Genomic DNA, 23,132 nt, shown 5'->3' on the forward strand with positions numbered 1-23,132 from the left:
GATTGATATATATATATATATAGTAATCACGCATACAAAGAGGATAATTACCAATCTAACTTATAATATGTTTATTCCAGTGGGCTGGCTGGATTGGATAAAGAATAGGGTATATATTAATTCAAATAAAGTTTCTAGGTAAGTCAACCTCTACCCGAATGCTACTAAAGTCTTCTTGTGGAGAGCATGTCTGGAGTCCTTACCAACAAAATTAAATTTGTTCAAGAAAAAGATTATAAATTCTCCTTTGTGTCCCATATGCTGTAGGGAAGAGGAATCAACTACTCACGCACTATGGAGCTGCTCCTCAGCCATGGATGTGTGGAGTCAAGGACCAATGGTTTTCCAAAAGAGTTCTAATAGAGGAAGTAACTTCAAGGAATTGTTTGAGTATCTGCAGAGTAGTTCAAATCAGATTTCAATGGAGGTGTTTTGTGTGATTGCTCGAGGTATTTGGCTAAGAAGGAACAAATTGGTTTTTGATGATTTATTTTCTCATCCCACTAGTGTTGCAAATCAGGCTATAAAAGCATTGGAGGATTTTAACTCAGTACAGATTATAGCAAGAACTAATGGCCCAAGACATCAAATGGATTCCCATGTTTGGAGCCATCCACCAGAGGGTTGCATTAAAATTAACTGGGACGCAGCACTAAGCTCAACAAACGGCAGAATTGGCATTGGGTTAGTGGCTCGTGATCATGAAGGATTCATCATAGCTTCGAAGCAACAATCAACTTCTGGGTTTATGGACCCGCTATTAGCTGAAGCACAAGGAGGATATCAAGCTGCAAGATGGGCTAGAGAGCTGGGAATAAACTCGGTGATATTGGAAGGGGATTCTCAACAAATTGTCAATGGACTGAATCAACAAAGCAAACGTTGAGATAGTGTGGGTATGATACTGAACGATACTAAAATTTTATTATCAGAAATTGACATGTGGAAAGTTAGTTATGTAAAAAGAAGTGGTAATTGTCTTGCTCATTGTCTAGCTAAGAGATCTCTTGAGCTGGCTGAGGATATATTAGAGTTGGTTGAAAGATCATCTGTGTAATCATTTTCCTCTTATATCTTTATAAAGTGATGAAATATTTTCTTCAAAAAAAAAAAAAAAATTAGGCCGATTATTTTAATTAATTATTAGTATTAAATTTAGAGTTAGACTTTTAGATTTTTCTAAGCTGAGAGCATTGAAAATTATTACATTAACTACTTTCACCGACAATATCTTTCCATCTCCCCGGCCACGCCATAAAAGTGAAACAAAAAGTTCCAAATATTTAATATTATAAACCAAGACAATGTATCCAATATCACTTTGACAAAATTACATCATAGTGCAAATAATAAATTAGAGAAGATTTCACAACAGATCAACACAACACTCAATTTCATGACAAGCACACAAGACCAAGACACAAAAAAAAAATAATAAGATAAGCATCATACCTCATCCTTATTGTGTCATTTGTAAATAACACCAAAAAAAAAAAAAAAAAAAAAACAAAATTAATAGTATGAACTTCTAAATATGTCCTCTTGTATATTTTAATTTTTTTTAGAAAAATTTAATTATTAAAAAAGTGACTACTAATGAAATTTTATTATTTTAATGGTTAAGAATGTTTTAAAAAAATTTTAAAGAAAAAAAATCAATATACACTGATATGCACAAATTTATGAGATGTACATTTGGTATGCATTCTAGCATTGTCTGAACAAAAAATATTTGAAAATAAGAGGCTTGAAATTAAAAAAACTGCTTTTACGACCAAAGTTCCATGTCATTAACCATTACCTTAATTAATTATCTACCCACATGGCTTAGTAGAACAAGACAAGGGAAATACTTCATGAACAACTCCATCTCCAATCTCATTTAACACGAGCCCTTGACTACAGAAAAGATAGACTTGGAAAAGTATTGAACTAATTAATGCGTTCAACTAGGGAAATGCCATGTCGGTAGGGAATATTCGCCCAATCTCAATTAACGGGGAAAACAAAGCTTCTAAGGCGGAAAATCACTTTTACAGACCCAATAATATTATGAAAATAATATGATGTTGATTAGAAAATGTGATCTAAATTTTATTTTGGGTATCACATTTTCTAATTGACATGATTATATTGTTTTCATAACATTGGGTTTGTAAAAGTGATTTACCCCTCCTTAGAGGGCTAAGCGATTTTTAGCCTTAGAAGCTTTATTTTTTCTGTTAATCGTATTATCCATTTGTGTTGATAAATAATGAAAAATACAGAATTTATTCAAAAATATTAAGTTTTTAAAAATAACAATTGGCTCAATTTGTATATTGGAAGATTCAAAGCTTCTAAGAACCAACAAATGGAGCAATTTTATTTTCAACAGACATAAAATTATCGCAAAAAGCCTTATTTTGACTTTTCTCTATTTGACATGATCATATTGTTTTCATAATTATCTTTTCTTTGGAAAGATTTAGACCAGAAGATATATAGAATTAATTTTAATTATTTCTAATCTACTTCGCCCTCAAAAACTTTGGATTCGCCTCAGGTTTTACATGTTACTGTTGAGTAGGGCTGCAAACGGTTTGGTCCGGTCCGGTCCGGTGATGGACCGAATATTTTCGGTCCATCATTTTTCCGGACCGGACCGGACCAAGCACCCAAAGGGACCGGACCGGTCCGGTCTAGTCGGTCCGACCTATTTTTTTTATTGTTTTAAATAATTAATAAAAAAAATTTATTTAAAATACTAAATTAAATTAAGTGGTTTATTAATGTAGATTATGTAACAAACTCAATAAAAAAATATTTTATATGGTCAATGATAATAAATTAGATGAAAATTATATTATTAATTTATATAATTACTATATAATTAACTAATTGATATTATATATTTATTAATTCATAGAATATTAACAAGTGTTAATAGCATATTTAAAATTTTATATTGTTAATAGTGATAGGTTAGATGAAGATATATATAAAATATTGTTAATTTATAGAATATTAACAAGTATTAATAATATATTTAAAAATTAATATTGTTAATTGTACAATTATTATATATAAAACATATATAAAAAATATTTTTTTATTTTTATTTATCATTTGGTCCGGTCCGGTCCGAAAAAACTGTGGACCGGACCGAATGTTTTCGGTCCTCTAAAATGTGGACCTGACCGGACCGTTCTAAGTCTCGGTCCGGACCGAAACGGTTGGTCCGGTCGGACCGTTTATCACCCCTACTGTTGAGGGTGATTCCCTAAGAACATTATTTGTTGAAGTAATTCCCTTGTCATGATACAAGTATTAAGAATATAATACAAATAATTAAATCTACTTTTACTCATCATCTTAAACTTTTGGAACAAGATGTGATTTTATATGATATCAGAGCAGAGGTCTTGACTTCGAACCTGACTCTATACTATACCCCATTTAATAGTTTGCTTTTGGGACAAGTATGTAAGCTGGCTTTGGACCGTTATAAATGATATGGAAGTTTGGTGCAGGGTATATGTATATGCTACGTACCTACCCAGACTACATTAACCAACATTGAGTTTGTTTATAAATAAGTTTTCTTGAGTCTCTACATATTGAAATTCGTACGACCAAATTCTGCTTTGAGAAGGAAAAAGGTTCTCTCCTTTCACAGCCCTCAAACTGGATATTGATGGCACAATTTTCTAATGTATATTGGAGTTAATGATTTTCCATATTCAAGTTAATTGGACAGTTGAATGCATTAAGTTCAACTACTTTCCCAAGTCTCTCTTTTTTCTAGTCAAGGGCTCATGTTAGATGAGATTAGAGATCTAGTTGTTCATGTATTTCCCTTGTCCTGTTGTACTGAGCCATGTATGGTCCTCTAATTCAACTTTGTTATGGGGCTTCTTTTCTGCATTTCGGTTTATATTTTTCAGTTTTAGTGTATGCAATTTCTACTAATGGTATGTCATTTTACTCCATGTTTAGGGCCTCTGTTTAAGAAATTCAAAACCATATACGAATAATAATAATTGGGAGTTTGGAGTGTTTGCAAGATCATGGTTGATAAAAGGCTACATCAAGTGTAACCCAGTGAACTTTACATGATGTGCACCAGCCGTATGGTACTAATCATAGAACAACAATACAATTGAAAGGACATCAAGCAAGTCAAACTCTCTGGAGTCTCGACTCTTTTCTAAATTTCATCAGATTTTTGATAAAAAAACAACATGCTACAATCAATGGGTAAGAGAAGCATGTGGATCTAATGAGCATAAGGATAAAGGAAATGAGAGGCAGCAAAAAAACTAACTGCAACCCAAGTCCAAGTTCAATCTTCCTGGCTTCAGTTATTCTTTGAGTGGACATAAATCTTTGTGTGGATATGTGAAGCATAGAATCCTGTTTTGAAGATGAGATGTTTTGACAGGCAAAGATTTTATAGTCATGATAAGTGAAGTTTTTCCTTCAAATGCCTCTGTCACGGTCTCTCTTTGTGCTTTTCTGCTATCACCGTACTGCTTTCTGTTAAAACAACATTTCTCCTTATGTTGAGCAATTTCTAAAGCCATTTTGAGCAATTCTACACAGAAATTCATCATAAACGTATTAACTTCTCGAGGCAGACTTATCGTTCACTTTTTGTCTTCCTTTAATTATTCTTAAAATTCGTATTCTAGAAACAGCAAAGCACATTGTTTTTACTTTCTCAATGTTGGAGTTGAAGTCACTCATTTCTAGGTTTATATTATGACTTTATCCCCCATGGACAGTTATTTGGGAAAGTCCTCAGCTTCGTTGATGTTGGAGGTGAAAGTTGTGCTCTCATTGCAACTGGTTCTTTCCACTGAAAATAGGAAGAGTTCAAGTATACTCAGTTGTGAACTTAGCTGTGGCACATTAAAGTTAAAAACAAAAAACATATAATACATTCCATTACAAATTTCAAGTTGAGTCTTTGCATGTCACTGTGAACTTGCCCACCTTATCTGGAACAGGTCCCTTGAAAATTAAGACATATTACATCAGTGCTCATGTTGTACAGGTCCCTAAACCCAAAAGTTGAGATCAATAGAGTTGAGTTCCCATAATCCCAACCAACCAACATGAGCAATACTGTCAGTACATATGCAACCCCACGAGTAGATTCATGTCATTTTTTTTAACATCATATATGAAACAAATGACAACACCTGATTTCAATGGCAAATACCAAATCAAGTCTTAGAGACCAGAGAGAACAAACAAATGACAACACCTGATTTCAATGGCAAATACCAAATCAAGTCTTATAAATCAAATTGCAATTATAAGGTTCCAATGTGGCTCCAATTGTATCATTGACTAGTCCTTTTGGAGTATAGGCTATGTGATTTGAGTTTTCCATTGGGGCGTTACAAATGGTATCAGAGCCTATCCCAACTAGAAATGTGGGACTTGAGCCGTGCTACCTACAATGGACAGGCCCGACAAGGACGTCGGGAATTTAAGAGGGGTAGATTGTGATACTCCATATGATATGGATAAGGGTAGGTGGTGTATGAGATCCCACATTGCTTGGGAAGGAGAAGTTCTTGCTCTTTATAAGGGTGGGGCTCCAATTGTATCATTGACTAGTCCTTTTGGAGTATAGGCCATGTGGTTTGGGCCTTCTATTGGGGCGTTACACAGGGTCTTATAAAGGTAACAAGTCTCGGTGCACCTTTATGGTAAGTTTTGATGTCCAATAGACGTACCAAAAAGGGCGCTTCAGTATGCTGCCTAAGCTCTTACTGCTTGGCGGCCCCTAGTGCAATCTTATTTTTTTTTTAAATATTTTTTAAACAACTTTAAATATTTGAAAAAAAAAAACAAATTCACTACTAGTAAATTTTTTAAGCATTAAAAAAAAATTAAAATACACCAGCGGTCAAATTCAAGGAACAAACCCATGAGGCAAACTAGCATTTTCCTCTTAAAAATAATAACGACACAACATACAAAAAGGTTACCATACGAGAGAGGCTGATGTTCTATGTTGAAATTATGTAGAAAACAGCACAAAATAAGAGACATTAAGAGAAATATAAATTATGCATATTAATAAATGAGAACAACGCTGACCTTAATGTGAAGCATTAATGTTGATTTCAGATGAGATGAAACCAAGAAAAATACATCATGTTGGTGAAATATACAATAATATAATAAAAATTACAATTAAAATAAAATTAAAACGAAGCCAGTTTGGACTGAGGCATGGAAATATCGTTCTCTTTAAGGAGATTCAAGCCTTCTGCGCTGTACAAAGTCTCAAATTAACCGGCGCAGTAGAACTCCTCTTGACTTGACTCCTCTAGAATTCAACAGCTCAACTGATTGTCGTATAACCCGAACCAACTCTACACAAGTGATTGAACTCAAAGCTCCACAAAATAAAAACACATCTCTTTTACGGAATCTCTCGAACACACAAAAACTATCAGATGAAATCGTATGAAATTTTTTATGCACACCTCTGACTGATAACCAAAGCACCTATTTATAGGCTAGTAAAAACTTGCTAATAATTACCCCGTAAAATGACTCATGAAGTAACCGAAGAATTAAACTCTGCATAAGTTAACGCACAAAATAATGATTTGAAACGGCTAAGCCTTAAAACAAAACCGTTAAAAATCATAATCAATCAAAAGTTGAAAATACTTTCTCAAGTTGGAGCTATTTTTCCGTCAGTATTCAGAAGAAGGATAACGTATATACATGAATTAAAGTCATAGTTGGAAAACTGGCACCTCAATAGCCATAAATGGATTGCATGCCTACTAAAAGAAAACGTAAAACACTAAATCAACCAAAATTTATTACAAACAACTTTCAAGATAATTACAAAATATATTAATGTAAGAAAATCTGCAACGGCATGCAAGTAAAAATCTATATTAATGCTTTAATCCAAACGTTGCAAGTTAAAAGATAATCATTACAAAATAAATTTTTATTAAAATGTAACAACAATCCCCCACTCATATTAATAAAAATATAAAGAGAGATTCCCCAGTTAAGATGGATCATTATGTAACATGAATGTGTGTTCTGCATTCAATCTTCACTAAGTGAAATAATAATCTTTATTCTAGAGTCAGTAGTGGTCTCAGACTTGAACTATGACTACTTAAGAGAAATAAAGAATTATTACTCACACATAAAAATATAGGTGTTGACATGAGTTTTATTAGCCAGCACATTACGACATAGTGCTCATCCCGGTTTCATGAGTGTATTTGAGAATAAACTCAAATCTCATAGAGAGCGGCCCCACTTTCACACTTACATAGGTCAAATTTGTCAAGGGTGTTCCTATAATTTTTACACCCTACTCATAAGAGCTACAGAATTTCATTAAGAGTTTCTTTCAAAAACTCATCCTCCACAACATTACAGGATAAATGCACTCACATCATATGAATAAGAAATAGAATAAATAGTACATTTCTTACGACCATCATATGATTCGTTTTTCTCATTGAATCCAGTTCTCAGGATCTTTGATTTCCGGGTTGGATATCCTCATACATAACTCTTGAATTATGGGTTTTAATCTCATTTCCCTCGATGTATTCCAGATCATTTCTCTTATCAAAGCTTTGTATAGTGGATCCACATTAATAATACCATCAATAAAAAAAAAAAAATATAACAGTACTGTGTTTTTCTTCTAAAGGATATGGATTTACCGTTATAATAACCGTTTTGTACTTTTCCAATTATAGTAGTACTATCACAATAAATTAAATGATTTTTTCCACAAAGGAATAAATCTTTCAATCATACGGCAGCCAACCAAATGTTAAAGCAATGGGCAATAAAATCTTAAGACGGCTTAAAGCAATAATAAAAATCTTTCGGTAGTGGCACTAAGTTCAAAATTAATACCACATACGTTAAAGAAAGCAAACGGCAACAAATAAATTAGACCCATTTGATTTGAATATAAAGAGAAATGATATTTGCAATCGTGATTGTGTAAATGTTGTGTAGTCGTTTTGAAAAAAGTAAATAAATACGAGACTCACATGAAAAGAAATTACTTTTTTAATAGTAGACTCCACTCTTTTTCAAAGCGACTGGACGGCACTTGCGCACTCCACAATTGTATATATCATTACTCAAATATAAAACTGCTTGCTGCTTTGAAAAAATCCCGTAAACGTACAGCAATTACCAAAAAGTTAACCATTAATGGCTTTACTCTCAAAAACTCAAGGAAAAGAAAATCTGAAGAAAACGTTGGGGCAAAATCTTTTGAAAAAAAAATATTATTTTCTAAAAACTTAACCCCCACTAATTTTGGATTTTAAAAAGAAATTTTCTTTTCATAAAAAAATACACCTTACTCAAAAATCACTTTATTCCAATATGAAAAATTGGACTGCAATTTTTTATTCTATATCTAAGAAAGACATAAACATGTGAACCAAAACATTTAAAGAAAAATGCATAAAAAAAGAAACATTCTCAATATTCAATTTAAACATCCCATCACAAGCATAACCCTTGCCCGCAAAAACTCCATTTTTTGTAATTACATATTGATCAGATTCCATCGTTTGTTTGAAGCCCGCTTTATTGAGTAAAAAACTCAACATCAAATTCTTGCTCATAGATGATGTATAGAGAACATCTTTGAGCATCAATATACGTCTAGAGATAAATTTCAACTCAATCTCACCACTCCCAAGAACTTCGGTTTTACTTGAATCACCAAGCATAATAGTCTTCTCTTCTTCAAAGGGAGTAAATATTTTGAACCAATCTTTATCATAGCAGACATGCCTATTGGCACCAGAATCTGCCTACCACCCTTAAACAAATTGAACCATATTAATGTCTGTGACCATTGCTACAAATTAAACGGCTCCTCAATTATATTAACTTGAGGATTATTATTTTCTTACTTTTGGAACTTACAAATTCGAGCAAAGTGCCCAATTTTGCCACAAACAAAACACGCTTGATTTTGTGAAGGGGGTCCTTGGTTCTTATAATTTTGGTTTTGAAAACCCTTTTTATGAGGTCTACTAAATTTTTTGCAATCTTTTCTTTGCGACTTCAAAAAACTATTTCTTGTATTTTGACCTTTGGGCATGCTACAATTTTTAGAAATTAAGTTTACCTTTGTCAGGGAATCCTCATTACCATTTTGAAACACCAAATCATCTTGACCACTAGCTTTCTCCTCTATACGAATACGTGTGATTAAGGTTTCCAAAGAGGTCTCCTTTTGTTTATGGCGCATCGACTTTTGAAACTCTCTCCACGAAGGTGGTAGCTTGTCGATCGATGATGCCACAAACATTTAGATTGTCTCCAATCTTAATGACTTCGGATCTAACTTCAGCTACAACCATTTGAAAATCTTGCGCTTGCTCCGCAACAGATTTTCCAGCTACCATTTGATATCGAAAGAAGCGACTTGCCGCATATTTCTTCGCTCCGGCTTCTTCCGTATCATATTTACTCTGTAAAGCTTTCCAAATTTTCTTTGCGGAGGTGTAAATAGTATTGTAGTAATCATAAAATTGATCATCAAGACAATTTAAAAGATAGCATCGATAATTATACTCATCCTTAGAATATTTTTCACTTGTGCTTCAGCCATGTTCTCGGTAGTGATCTTGCTAGGATTCTTTGCAGTGAAAACATTAGAAACGTTGAGAAGACTTAGATAGAAGAGTACTTTGCACTTCCATCTCTTGAAATGAGCTCCTTTGAATCGGAAGGACTTGTTGAGATCTTCAATGCTTTCCGTGGATTTTTCAGTTGTAGGCTCCATGTCTGAATCTCCTTAAAAATTGTTGGTGGAATACACAATAATATAATAAAAATTACAATTAAAATAAGATTAAAACGAAGCCAGTTTGGACTGAGGCATATAAATATTGCTCTCTTTAAAGAGATTCAAACCCTCTGCGGTATATAAAATCTCAAATTAACTGGTGCAATAAAATTCCTCTTGACTTGACTCCTCTAGGATACAGCAGCCCAACTGCGTCGTATAACCCGAACGAACTCTGCACAAGTGATTGAGCTTAAAGCTCCACAAAATAAAAACACCTCTCTTTTACTTGGAATCTCTCGAACACAAAAACTATCAGATGAAATCGTATGAAATTTTTTATGCACACCTCTGACTGATAACCAAAGCACCTATTTATAGGCTAGTAAAAACTTGCTAATAATTACTAGCCTGTAAAACGACTCATGAAGTAATTGAAGAATTAAACTCTGCATAAGTTAACGCACAAAATAATGATTTGAAACGGTTGAGCCTTAAAACAAAACCGTAAAAAATCATAATCAATCAAAAGTTGAAAATACTTTCTCAAGTTGGAGCTATTTTTCCGTCAGTACTCAAAAGAAGGATAACGTATATACATGAATTAAAGTCATAGCTGGAAAACTAGTACCTCAATAGCCATAAATGCAATGCATGCCTACTGAAAGAAAACGTAAAACACTAAATCAACCAAAATTTATTACAAACAGCTTTCAAGATAATTACAAAATAGATTAATGTAAGAAAATCTGCAACGGCATGCAAGTAAAAATCTATATTAATGCTTTAATCCAAACGTTTGCTATTTAAAAGAAAATCGTTACAAAATAAATTTTTTATTAAAATGTAACAACACATCCCAGTTCCTAAACTATTAGAATAATTTCTGCTGGGTCTCCCTGATCTGTTGCAAAGATGGGTAATCCGCTGCTCATTGCCTCCACGACTGTTAGACCGAAATTCTCGTACAATGCTGGATGTACAAAAGCTCCTTTTGTATCAGCAATACAGCGGTATGGCTCTCCATAAAGTTCGTATTTCTCTATCAAGGCATGCATCTTTTTTATTTCTGCTGGGCCTCCCTGATCTGCTGCATTCATCGAAATTATGTCAGCTGTGAAGTGACATGAAAAGTGATGCTTGGGGTCTAATTCCTTCCATTTAGCATCTGAATCTTCATATATACTTGTTTTTCTCGCAAGTATGAGCAATAGTTCCCTGGGTTATTAACAAGCCAAAGTTCATATTTTAGAGTAATAATACATCAAAATAAAATGTTTATAAAGAATTCAAGATGAGGTTTGGTTAGTCTACGAAATATAGAACTTCGAAAATAAAAATCTGAAAAAGATGGATTAGACCTGAGTTATTCCAAGTTTGCTAGCCATCAAAGCCGCCACCAAATTTCCATGATCACTATAGATCAGGAGTTCTGGTGCTTGGAGTACCTCAGCAAGCATCCTAACATCTCCTGAACGCTTTCTGCAGTGTTCCCCCACCCTTTCTCAAAGCCCCACTCCTTAAACCTACAAGATGGAAAATACAGATAAATCGTGTACCATCCAATATGAGACAAATACTTCAGCTACAACCCGGACAAATACTTTCTTCCATTGTCGGTGTGCATATGAGATGAAAAATAAAGAGTGCCTTTGAGCTGTGTTTACACCTCTTCTTTATAATATAGAGCTTGCAAGTGCTCGAGGAGTGGCTTTGCACTCTCAGGATTCCCATGTAGCCTTGAGGTCACGAACTTTGAGATGAAGCTGACACCATTTCCGAAGTAAGGGTCATGCGAGGAGTGGATAAGTCAATGACTCCAAAATCTATCTCCAAGGCATTTTCATCATTCGCCCTGGCACATCACATCTCATATAGCAATTTTTTTTTATCAACAAGATCAAGTACCAAGTTCATGAGAGTGAAAAAACTCAAATATTTTTTGTTAAAATACATAAATTTCAGGGTTATACAAATCCATGTTTTCAAGAAAACTACATAATTTCCAGTCATTGCAAAATCATCTTCCCAATGGTTTTCTCACTCTGCTATATGCAAGTTTATCATGTCAGTTTCTCTCCCAAGTCACACTTAATTACCAGTTTTCATCGAAGATCACTTCTTTGAATCTCAAGTATTCCGAAGCAGTAATAGCGTCTACTGACAAGTCCTCGGAGTTCACCTTAACAAATTCCCAGAATCCAGGATTTCGTCTTATGGCAAGAGCAACATATGGTGGAACAAATGTTGCCTCCTGCATAGTATTTTGAAGATGGAAAAGAGTTAGTCCCTGACTCCCTCCTACACAATTGTACATGCGCATGAAAGAGGTACTAAATGAGCACCTGGGTGGAACACAGGATGTAACCAAGTAGGCCCTTCAAAACCTCTCTTGAGTCTCCCTTGTCTTCTATTAATTTATTCAATTCCTCCAGTAAGTTCTGGGATTTCATTACCCTTTTGCCTGTTGCAACAAACATTTTCTTTGCAAAAACAATAAATGGAATGTTAATTTTTGCGTGTAAAAATTGGTTTTATGGAGAAAAGTAATCCAAATATTACCTCAAAAAGCATCTTTTTATATGATAGTTGCCCTGCCTCAATGCATCCGGCATGCTATCAACATGGCCCTGCATCAATGCATCCGACATACTATCATCGTGGCCCTGCTTCAATGCATCCGACATACTATCTGCAATTAAATATGATCAGTTGTCACTTGAGAACTTGCTTGAAAGAAATAAACACAATGTACTCTTGGAAACAAAAAGGTTTAGAACTGAGGTAGTGGTTTTTGTTTGTTGTTCTGTGACTTGATTTAATTATGGAGAAGTAGTATGAAGAGTGAAAGATTTGGCAAGCTGAAGACATGGGAGGAGGAGGATAACGAGCATTCTTTGGTTCCATTTGTCTGGAAGGAAGAGACTGAAAGCAAGATTTAAGAAACTTGCCATTAGTAGAAGCAAATTTAGAATAACTAAGAAAGTTGAGGGAAAGAAAGTTGGAATCTCTAGTTGTCCTTTGCGAGAGTTTAACAATTTTTTTTCTTTTCTTCTTCGTATATCAGAATAAATAAAGGCACACACCCACACTGATCCTTTAGCACATTGCCCATAAAAACACACATGAAAGATATCCCAACCAAAACACAGTACGAACAGGGCGACTTACTTACTTGGGGTTATCATTAATTGAATTTCTGTTGATCAGGAGTTTTTGCAACATTGGCTTCATCTCTTCTTTTTTTTTTATTTGCTCTCCTTTCATTCTTGTATACCACTTTGGCTCTATAACTTTCATAAAACGGCACCATCCCAGCATAAAGATGACTTTTGGGATAAAATTGAACTCGCAAATTGTCCAAAACCTTGAGGTCAAAAGATTGTAAATTGGAGTACCCCACCCATACATGATATCCAGTCCTATTTCCCTTTTTGTACCAATCAATATTAACCAATTGTACCCCATCTTGAATACGGCATACATCATTTGAGCCGTTACTGGTTATCTTAGCAGCACGACAAATTCTCTTACACCTCATAGTATCATTAAAAAATAAAAATATTACGACATATAATACAATTCCGCTTATCTCCTCCAAACAGTGTGGCCCCTCAATATCTATTACCCACTCTTCTTTTTCCCTTGGTCGGATATGATCATTAGGCCCCTTCACCATTTCATTATCTTTTAAAAACTCATGAACATAACTGAACCAGTCTGGAATATGAGTTTTAGGAAACAAAGTAGCATCATAATCATAGAGTCCCTGTTAAACAAAGTACCATCATCATCATCATCATCATCAATTCAATTTGAGTCATGCATGCTATTAAAAATGAGATCACACATGCATACATACATACCTTCCACAATAAAGGATTTTGCACTTTATCACTCCATATATTCACATGCATTTTGTCGCAGCCGGTTAATCCAATTATTCCTAGCGATCGGATGTGGCTTCCATTGAATTCCAATATTTTTGATACTTCTCCAAATCTTTCTAGTGACTTGCATCCCTCAACATCTACTCGTCTTATATTTGGTGGAAGCTGTAGTATTTCTTCGAGTTTCTTACAATGGCTCAAGTTAAGATGAGCTAGTGTAACGAATCCTTTGATGCTGGTGGGAAGGCTAACAATTTCAAGCCCCGCTAGATATAACGAACGCAAACTGGTCGAGGAATTAAACATGGTAAAGAAACTGTATAGTGGAAAGAAATTTGATTCTGAATGGGAACAACTGATTTGAAGATTTGATAGTTGTAATGCAGTGCTCCCATTGCTTGAATTTGATATCTCTTCTTCCATTGTTGTAGAATCATTAGGAAGATCACAGGATTGTCCATCCTCCCTCATCTTCTTTACAATATTTGTACAACCACCAATACCATGCTTGCTTAAATGTTTCAACTGGATGGAAGCAATTGGGAGACACATAAGGTTTTGGCAGTACGATAGATATAATTCCTCAAGTCCAACGAGGTTCCCGATGGATAGAGGTAGTACTTCTACTGCAGAGCCATATAGAACCAATCTACGTAAAGACTTAATTTTACACTCGATTTCAGGAAGATCACAAAGGCTTGAGCAGTTACGAAGACTAAGCTTGCGTAAAGATCTCAACTTAAGGCTTCTTGGAAGCATTCGGAGTTTAGAGCATTTCCCAAAACTCAGATCAGAAAGCTTTTCTAGGGATCCAACGGAATCATGCACCTTAACTAGTCTGTGACAAGATTCGATTGTCAATTCCTTCAAATTAGAAGTGCTTGAAAGATCCGGAATTTCTATTAAGTGACTGCAAGACTTGAAAGCCATGATTGTCAAATTCTGTAAAAGAAAAGAAAAAAAATTTGAATGGAGTTTACTAAATAATTTGAAGAAAACAAAATTATTGATAATTATAATTGTACATACCTTGGGCTTGAATCCATCCCCAAACTTCTTGATGAGGCTATGACGCATTCTAAAGACAATGAGATTCTTCCCTTGAAAATTTTGTGGCAAATATGATAAAGAATAGTTATACCAATCAAGGACTCTTAACTTGTCATAGAGATAATTGGGTGCACAAGAAAAACGTGCATTACGATTTATAAACACCCTAAGTTCTTTCATATGTCGAAATGCTTCCGGATGCAAGCTTATCTCCTCATCGCCTTCAGGTAAATCTACTATTATGCCTTCAATTTGGTTTGGCCCCTTATATAAGAGAATGAATATATAAAAGTGTCAGCAAAATTAGTGCATAAAGTCGTTCATAAATTACAATTTGTTAAAGTTAATAATTTTCGAGTTGACAGTATATTATTTCGTAAAAAATACTACTCTCTCGTTATCTTTACATGCTATTTAATTTCCAATACTAAATTTTCACGTGTTAAAATATAAAAGAGTGTCTTTTCTTTTCCAACTTGTGTAAATGAGTACTCTTTTAACTTTTCATAAAACAAACGCTAGCTACAAGAGATAGTAGACACTAAATTAGAAAACATTAAGATATTTCAAAGGAAAAAGCTGGACATTTACATATGGTTCTTTTAGTGATTCATCTTAGTAAATAAACGAATTCTATTTATAACTACAAATTCATTCTTGATCATTTAAAGGATTTTTTCCACTAGGCCAGGAAATAATTCATAAGTCAATATTTTCCACTACATTTCACTTTTAGAAAAAGGAAATAAATGTAAAACTCAAGAATTTCTTTTGTGACTCTTACCATATAATCTTCTTCCAACACTTGACGAACATCTTCATGAAACCACAATCTACTGCGTTTGCTAGGATCTTTGGATGATTTTTCTCGAACAATTTCTTTACCCATATCTTGTAGCAAGTCATGCATCCAAACATATTTATCATCACAATCATTAACAGTAATAAGACACTTGTCTATAAGCTTCTGGATACCATGAACCGGAAAAAAATGGCAACTTTCAAATATTTCCATGACATCAGCCAAAGGTTCTCCTTTGAAGAAAAATGCAATATCAAGGAACATGTCTTTCTCGCTATCTTCCAAACTATCATAACTTATTTGAAGTACTCTCTGAATGTTTTGGTGGGGAATGTTTTTATACTTATCCAATGCACTTTTCCATTGATGTATATTTTGACATTTTAGATCCGAACCTAGCACTATTAAAGCTAGTGGAAGGCCTTGAGCATATTTTGTCACTTGTTTAGAGAGGTCCACATAATCCCTCAACGGTTCTTTTTCCTCGAAAGCATACAAGCTAAAAAGCTCAAGAGCTTCATTGTCATCCAAAGTCATCACCTCGTATTTTGAATCAACTTTAAAGATATTTAATAAATGTTGATCTCTTGTTGTTATGATGATTCTACTTCCTGAACCAAACCAAGCACGATCTCCATCTAATTTTTCTAGTTGGACCATGTCATCCACATCATCAAGAATTAATAGAATCCTTTTAGATTGAAGTCTATGCCAAATTACACCAACTCCTCTATCAACATCATTAATATCCAATTTTGTTCTTAAGATCTCGAAAAGAAGTGTATTTTGTAGGTGAATCAGGCCTCCCACTTGTTTTGAAATTTCTCTAATATTTCTCAAGAAACAACTTCCTTCAAATTGAGAAGAAATCTTGTTATAAATATCGCTTGAAATAGTTCTTACCAATTCCACCGGTTCCGAATATCCCTACCACGAGTATAATATCATTCCTTTCGATACTTAAATGCTGATAAATGTCCCGTATACGAGATTCTATTCCAATTGGATGCTTGGCAACACTTAAAGGTGTTCGGTTTACTATTTTTGGATTCACCCACAAAATGACTTTTTGGATAAATTCGGACTCATTATCCCTATCAATAAAAGAGAGAAAAAAAAAAAAATTTAAAGAGTCAGACATTTCACATATAAATGACATATGAATATTATTTGAGTTAAAGTATATATTATTTTTCCTTCCTTAAATCTGAATATTTTAATATATATTAGATTGTGCATTTGTTGTGACTTGTGCCATTGTCAGATACTAATTACATTTTCATTCTTCTGTATGTATTTAATTATAACAAACTTTTTAACTAATTCTTTTTCCCGTTGTCGTTCTGTCCCTTCCTTAAATCTGAAAAGTATAATTTAAGAGTATTTGTGAGTCTTTATATCTAGAAACAAATTGAAACTAAAAACCACTACTTATTTAAAGCTGTTTTTTTTTTCTCATTCTTTATATGACCCAAATAATAAACAATTCCCTCCCTTAATTATTTTTTTCCAACTCTCATTGAACAGTTAATTGATGGACGAAATTCCACATATATTCCTCTATTCCTTAGCTTTTGCTTGCAGTTCATCAACAGTTATTGCGATTCCATATAAATATCTCAATAGCATCATATATATGCGCACACAAACATATATATATATATATATATACATATATATATATATATGTAGGCAACCCAGACAAATTAGCTTACCCGGCTAAATATTCCAACCCAGACAAATTAGCTACTTCTTCTAAAGCTTTCTTCCAGGATTCCAGCAGCGGCTTTATGTCATCCTTGATTTTCTCTCCAAGTTTAGTGAATGCTTCTCCAAATCTTCCTTTTTGTTTTCGTACTTCCGATGGTTTTACTTTATAGAATATTGGTAAAACAATTTGTTTCATTATTTTCTTCCACTCAAGAATTTTCAATAGCTCGTCTAAGCACCATCTGGATTCAGCATAGTTTTTAGAGAATACAATAATCGAAATCTGTGACTCTTCAATAGCTTTGAAAAGTTCTAATAGAATTTCCTCTCCTCTTTCAAGGTCGATGCTGTCTTTGTAAGTCTTGATTCCACTTTGAAGTAAAGCACGATCTAGATGAGAAATAAACTTGTGGCGAACATCTTTACCTCTAAAGCTCAAGAATACATCATGATTCCATGAACTGATGGAAGGAGATGAAGAAGAGGAAGAAGCTCCTAATTGAAAGGCCATGGAAGAAGTCATGCTCTCAAACTCTCAGTATTCGCGATTACTATTTAATTACCAAGAGGTCCAATTATAGAGTAGTGTTATAGCAAATAAATAAATAATTAAAGAGAAGTGGGTAGAAACTTCTCGGCAACTTCTTGGCAATAACGTCGACCATGCATGCATGCAAATTAACCAGCAGGCTAGGTCAATCGATCTTATATACCATGCTAATTAACCAGCAGGCTAGGCAACTTCTTGGCAATAACGTCGTGAAGTAGTACTTGGCTGTTGCTGAACAAAACAAGAAGATAAGTGTAAATAATAAAGTCCAGAAAATGGAAGGAAACTACATTAATAAATAATTAGTCACCCATTCGATTGGTCCAATTTGTCATATCCTTTGTCCATTTGTTTTCAATTTTTCTCTTCTGTCGCCGGATAGAGAATCCACTACTTTTTATATGCGCTGGTGACTGGAAGCTAGCGGCCGCCCTATGATCTTAGCCCGAAAGCAGCCACCACTTTTCCATTTTAAAAACACGTACAAGATATATAACAGACCTAGTTATAAATTATTCGGACCATCTCATCTAATCTCATCTCAAATACTATTTAAATACAAATATTTTTCAAATATCATTCATCCCATCTCAAATAAATATTTTTCAAATAAATTATTTGAATCATCTCATCTCATTTCATCTCAACATCTAAATATCATTCAAACACAAATATTATTTAATTTCAAAATTTTCAATTTTTAACTTTTTCATGTAATTATTACCTAATTATTACAAATTTTCAAACAAAACACAGAAAAAAAAAATCAACTTTTTCATATCTCAAAACAAAAATAATATTAAAAAATAATATTATAACCCTCATTTTAACTTTATAATTTTTTTATTTAACATTTTTTCTCTCATTTCCTAAAATTCCGTGAAAATCTTAACTTAAATCATTTTATTACTATTCACAAATTATCTCACTATGATTCACAGATTAATTCTCATCTCATTTAATCTTATCTGTGTAACCAAACGAGACCTTAAGCGTATCTTATAAGAAAATAGTTTGTACAAATTTAGAATAAGATAAGTTTAGTGTAAACTCTTTGAACAAAAGAGATCAATATGAAAAACTCTGTTTTTTATGGTACATATATCTCTCTTCTAATCTAGGGACTTAAGTATAATGACATGCAAAATCATCACTAGTATTAAAAGTTTAAGCTCAGAGGAAGATACAGATTTAATCATTTATATTTTTCTTAATAAGGTTTGGGTCAACCATTATATCCAAACAGCACAGACGATAGGTTAAAATTGTGTTTAGTTTATTATTTTAAAAAATTAAATTATATATGTACCAATCATGTGTTTAATTACATGAGTATGATACATGGCTTAGGTATATAATCTTAAAATTAGAGCTGCCACAATTCGGTATTTTATGTGACACCATATTATTACAAATAATATAACATTTTATTTTATTTTATTTTTGTTGGTAAGCCAACTAACACCCATATAGAGGGTTTTTAGCTTTTGATCATATGTGCATGCGTCAAACACACGTCCAGATGAGATCACCCTGTTTGGATTGAGAAACGCTCTCAATCTATCTTATCTCATGATCTCATCTCATCATTATAATTTTTTCAAATTCTCACACGAAACATAATAAACAATTCAATTTCTTCAAAATACAAAACAATAATAATATGAAAAAATAATATTCTAATAATATTTTATTCAACTTTCAACTTTCATTTAAAATCATCTCATCTCATTTCACTATTCAAACCTTACCAATTTGCCATGTGAACTTTAGAGGGTGACTTTTAGATTCTCTCTCAAAAAAGTACTTTTCATTGAAAAGCACAACCAATTTTTTTTTTTTGAAATCAAAGATCATATATATTCCTCAAGCAAACGTATTACATTGTTCCTTACAAATAATATGCTCAATACAGCTTGGAATACATTCAAGGGAGAATAAATCTTCTGCACTATTAAGGGCATCCTTGGCTAGCAAATGAGCTGCCACATTAGCATCCCTTCTTGTGTGCCCAATACTCCAGCCAGGGAAGGGCTTCAGTATAGCTTTAGCGTCTTCAAGAATTAGACCACCAAGACTCCAGTCCCTGACTGAGCTTTGCATCTGTTTAACCACCTGTAGGGAGTCCCCTTCAAGGACAATGTTTGTAACTCCTATGTCCTTGCAGAAAAGGATTGCCATCAACATTGCATAGGCTTCGGCAGTGAGGGGTGAAACTCTTAAGATTCTTCTTGATCTGATAGTTCCCAAGACCATTCCTTGGCAGTCCCTCAGAATGGCTCTGATGCCTATCACTCCCAAAGACTCATTTAAAGCAGCATCCCAGTTAAGTTTGTACTTCCCATTAGGAGGCTTTTTTCCATGTAAGCTTATCTTCAGGACAGTTTGCTACTCCATGAGCACTGACTTGGACCTTAGCTGCTTTGAAAAGCACAACCAATTAATCAAACATGCATGGCGGGTTAAAGAAGAGAGTATACTATATATAGGCTTGTAGTTGCCAAATGACCCAAACTCATCTATGACATGGCATCAGTATATATGTAGCAATTGAGGAATGTCCAATTATTACACTTCAGTACATTAATGGTTTGCGATAAATGACCCAGACTGCTGCAAAATCATCAAAATTGATAAATGATAGGGCCTTGACAAAATGCCAACGGTTACGTTTAGGTAGTAAGGTGATCTCAAATATTCTGTGAATAATAGTGAAAAAATAATAACAGAATATATATATTTTAATCGGACTTTCATTAAAATCATAAAACATTACATAGCATTCAGATCAAACCAAAGAGCATGATCAACAAAACTAGGGACATGATGTTCCCACAACATTTGAATGTCAACGACATTCCAAGCATATCGAGCTAGCCTATGAGCCACTCCATTCCCCATTCGACTAACATGCTCAATGTTAACCTCCTGAAAATATTGCATCAAGCCTTTTGCCTCCTTGATCAAGTTGCCATTAGGTGAAAAGAATCCTGATAAGGCTGTAGTCTTGTACCAAGAGCAGACAATCAGATTCAATAATAAGCTTAGGGATGCCAAGAGGAATACAAAGCTGCAATCCTTTGAACACAGCAAGCAACTCGACAATAATAGTGAATAGTAGTAAAAATTGATAAAAAATAATAAATAGTACTCTACTATCCAAACTACCCTAAGAGCTATATGCATGTGTTGGCATGTTGGAAACAAAGAAATGATTAACTCTTGAAATTGGGTATATTAATAGAGTGGGGCTACTCGCTGGGCATACCGTTTTTTTTTTCCTTTTTTCTTTTCATATTTTTTTAATACATTTAAATATTTTTAAAAAATAAAAAATACACCAATACACTTAAAATCACTTCCTTAATCACTAAGTAAAAAAAAAAAAATTTTTTTTTGACCAGCGGTCATATGGAGTGGTCAAAGTGGACAGACAAAGTAGCTTTTTCCATATTAATATGTCTATATATATTTATATATCCTTTTACTTAAAAGTGGCTATCAACGACGTGAACAGTAATAAACAGTATACAGTGTTACAGTAATGAACAGTGATGAACAGTATGAAACATGCTACAGTAATTAACAGTGCGGAACAATGTTACAGTAATGTGCTACAGTGATGAACAGTGTTCGTGAAAAGTAATAAACAGTGCTAAACAGTAAAATAAATGATAGAGTTTTGTTAAATATTTTTAGAGTAATGCTACATACAGTCGTGGAATGTACAAACGTCGTGCAGTCGATTTGAAAAAAAGTGGGGTTCACTATTAAAAAATTAATTTATTTTCATGTAGGTCCCATATTTATTCACTTTTTTCAAAACGACTGCACGACGTTTGCACACTTACGACTGCAAGTATCATTTCTCATTTAAGAGAGTAAAATCATATAAATAATTAGAGTTTTTAATATAATTTAAATCTCATAATATTCTTAATTAACTAAAATTATTTAGATAAAATGATTTTTTATCATTATAATATTTTTGGGGTTTCAAAAATAGAAAAGACTTACTTTAATGATGAAAAAATGTGAGAGCAATATAGAAATAAAAGATTCTGTATTTTTTCAGTTCTCATTGGGTCATTGAGTATTGTGGTTGAATTCTACACAATTCATATATTTTGCTAAGAAAACTATTGTTAAAATATCTAAAATCTTTTAATTTCCATATTACTCATATTACTGTAACGTTCTGTTATCATTATAATGCTTGTTAAAATTTATTTTCCTACTCTTGTGCATTAAATTATTAACTAATTAGTTTTCTTTAAAAAAATATATTATTTTTACACATCATATTCTTTTTTTGGACACATCATTTTTAATTAGATAAATGGGCAAACGTACTTTGCACGTTATATAACCGCTAGTATATATATGAATAAATATAGATAGAAGTCACTATTGGGAGCATCCATTTTGCACAAATGATGTGGCATCATTTAGACCACACATCTCTCCAAGTAAGTGTTGTGAACAATCAGCTAGAAGCAGCCATGTAGTGAGTGCAAATTGTGCACTGCTATAGTAGCTTCTCTCTAGCATTACTCCAAAAAGCAAAAGCTGGTAAAATAATCAAATATAAAAAAAGGAGTACCCCTGCAACCAATATGGAAGCAAGCAATGTTCTGATCGCATACTTATAAAATTGTCACCATGTACGGGACAGGGCCCCCTCTCCTTCTTCATCGTGGAAAGCTTGCAGCATAATGGCTGTGGTTCAGCAAAAGAAACTGTGCGGCCAGCAATTAAAATCTACGAGAAGCATATCGGCACTACAAGGCAACATCCAGGAGCAATGGCATTCACAATCGCATTGCATGCCAAAGCTTGAGTGTGATATCTAATACAACTTACTGCTGATACATGCAAGTTACTTTTCCGTAGTTTTTTGTCTTCCCTCTATATATAATCGGGTGCTGTCTCTTGTCACTACAACAGAAAGGGTCTTTTGGGACGAAAATTTTCATCCCAAAAGACTCCAATTTCGTCCCAAAAAAATTTTTGGGACGAAAAAAATTCGTCCCAAAGTCGTTCCAATATCACTGTGCCAAAAGGTATTTTGGGACGAAAATCACCATTTCGTCCCAAAAAATTTCTTTTGGGACGAAATTGAAGGAAACCGTTCGAACGAAAATTTTTTTTGTCACGGTTTAAATTCGTCCTAGAAAATGGTTCGAACGGAAAAAATTTTAAGTTCGAACAGTAGTGACGTGTTTGAACGATTTCGAAATATGTTCGAACACACATGAATTCGTTCGAACGTTATGAATTGTCTTTGTGTTCGAACGTTAAATGGTCAGGTCGAATGGT

General features: G+C 33.6%; 3 protein-coding genes and 1 long non-coding RNA gene across 11 annotated transcripts; 2 read left to right on the forward strand and 2 right to left on the reverse strand.

Annotated features, from left to right (window-relative positions):
• The first annotated feature begins 313 nt into the window (after window positions 1-313).
• LOC121242452 lies at window positions 314-886 on the forward strand. Its single transcript, XM_041140304.1, has one exon. It carries the CDS (start codon window positions 314-316, stop codon window positions 884-886), a length of 573 nt encoding a protein of 190 aa, XP_040996238.1.
• Window positions 887-2,123: 1,237 nt separating this feature from the next.
• Window positions 2,124-22,314, forward strand: LOC121242957. Its single transcript, XR_005936025.1, has 3 exons — window positions 2,124-2,135; window positions 15,694-15,706; window positions 22,190-22,314. It is a non-coding gene; the product is annotated as an uncharacterized LOC121242957 (long non-coding RNA).
• Window positions 4,167-16,213, reverse strand: LOC121242946 (sucrose synthase 7-like). 8 transcript variants are annotated; one of them, XM_041140987.1, is made up of 10 exons: window positions 15,536-16,213; window positions 14,731-15,015; window positions 13,678-14,643; window positions 12,987-13,580; window positions 12,374-12,503; window positions 12,157-12,294; window positions 11,911-12,065; window positions 11,481-11,666; window positions 11,173-11,337; window positions 10,486-11,029 (listed from the first exon to the last, which is right to left on the reverse strand). In XM_041140987.1, exons 1-4 carry the CDS (start codon window positions 16,211-16,213, stop codon window positions 12,999-13,001), a joined length of 2,511 nt encoding a protein of 836 aa, XP_040996921.1. In that variant the 3' UTR covers window positions 10,486-11,029; window positions 11,173-11,337; window positions 11,481-11,666; window positions 11,911-12,065; window positions 12,157-12,294; window positions 12,374-12,503; window positions 12,987-12,998. The 8 variants fall into 8 exon arrangements, with proteins under 8 accessions (XP_040996922.1, XP_040996921.1, XP_040996920.1 ...); XM_041140986.1 differs by having other exon boundaries at window positions 11,481-11,577; window positions 12,157-12,503; XM_041140984.1 differs by having other exon boundaries at window positions 10,486-10,898; window positions 12,157-12,503.
• Window positions 16,427-17,812, reverse strand: LOC121242949 (toll/interleukin-1 receptor-like protein). The gene is made up of 2 exons (XM_041140992.1): window positions 17,269-17,812; window positions 16,427-16,647 (listed from the first exon to the last, which is right to left on the reverse strand). Exons 1-2 carry the CDS (start codon window positions 17,784-17,786, stop codon window positions 16,428-16,430), a joined length of 738 nt encoding a protein of 245 aa, XP_040996926.1. The 5' UTR covers window positions 17,787-17,812; the 3' UTR covers window position 16,427.
• Window positions 22,315-23,132: the final 818 nt, after the last annotated feature.

Source organism: Juglans microcarpa x Juglans regia, chromosome 8D, assembly GCF_004785595.1.
Source record: "Juglans microcarpa x Juglans regia isolate MS1-56 chromosome 8D, Jm3101_v1.0, whole genome shotgun sequence".
Classification (NCBI taxonomy): domain Eukaryota; kingdom Viridiplantae; phylum Streptophyta; class Magnoliopsida; order Fagales; family Juglandaceae; genus Juglans; species Juglans microcarpa x Juglans regia.

Excerpts from the sequence above, each read along its gene's own strand:
- LOC121242452 (XM_041140304.1), top strand. The coding sequence starts at position 314 with ATGGATGTGTGGAGTCAAGGACCAATGGTTTTCCAAAAGAGTTCTAAT.
- LOC121242949 (XM_041140992.1), bottom strand. The coding sequence starts at position 17,786 with ATGACTTCTTCCATGGCCTTTCAATTAGGAGCTTCTTCCTCTTCTTCA. Across the intron at positions 16,648-17,268 it reads GGGTTGGAATATTTAGCCGG|GGATAATGAGTCCGAATTTA; the intron begins GTAAGCTAATTT and ends TTTTATTGATAG.
- LOC121242946 (XM_041140988.1), bottom strand. The coding sequence starts at position 16,213 with ATGGTCCAACTAGAAAAATTAGATGGAGATCGTGCTTGGTTTGGTTCA. Across the intron at positions 15,016-15,535 it reads TGTTGGAAGAAGATTATATG|GGGCCAAACCAAATTGAAGG; the intron begins GTAAGAGTCACA and ends CTCTTATATAAG. Across the intron at positions 14,644-14,730 it reads GGGATGGATTCAAGCCCAAG|AATTTGACAATCATGGCTTT; the intron begins GTATGTACAATT and ends TTTCTTTTACAG.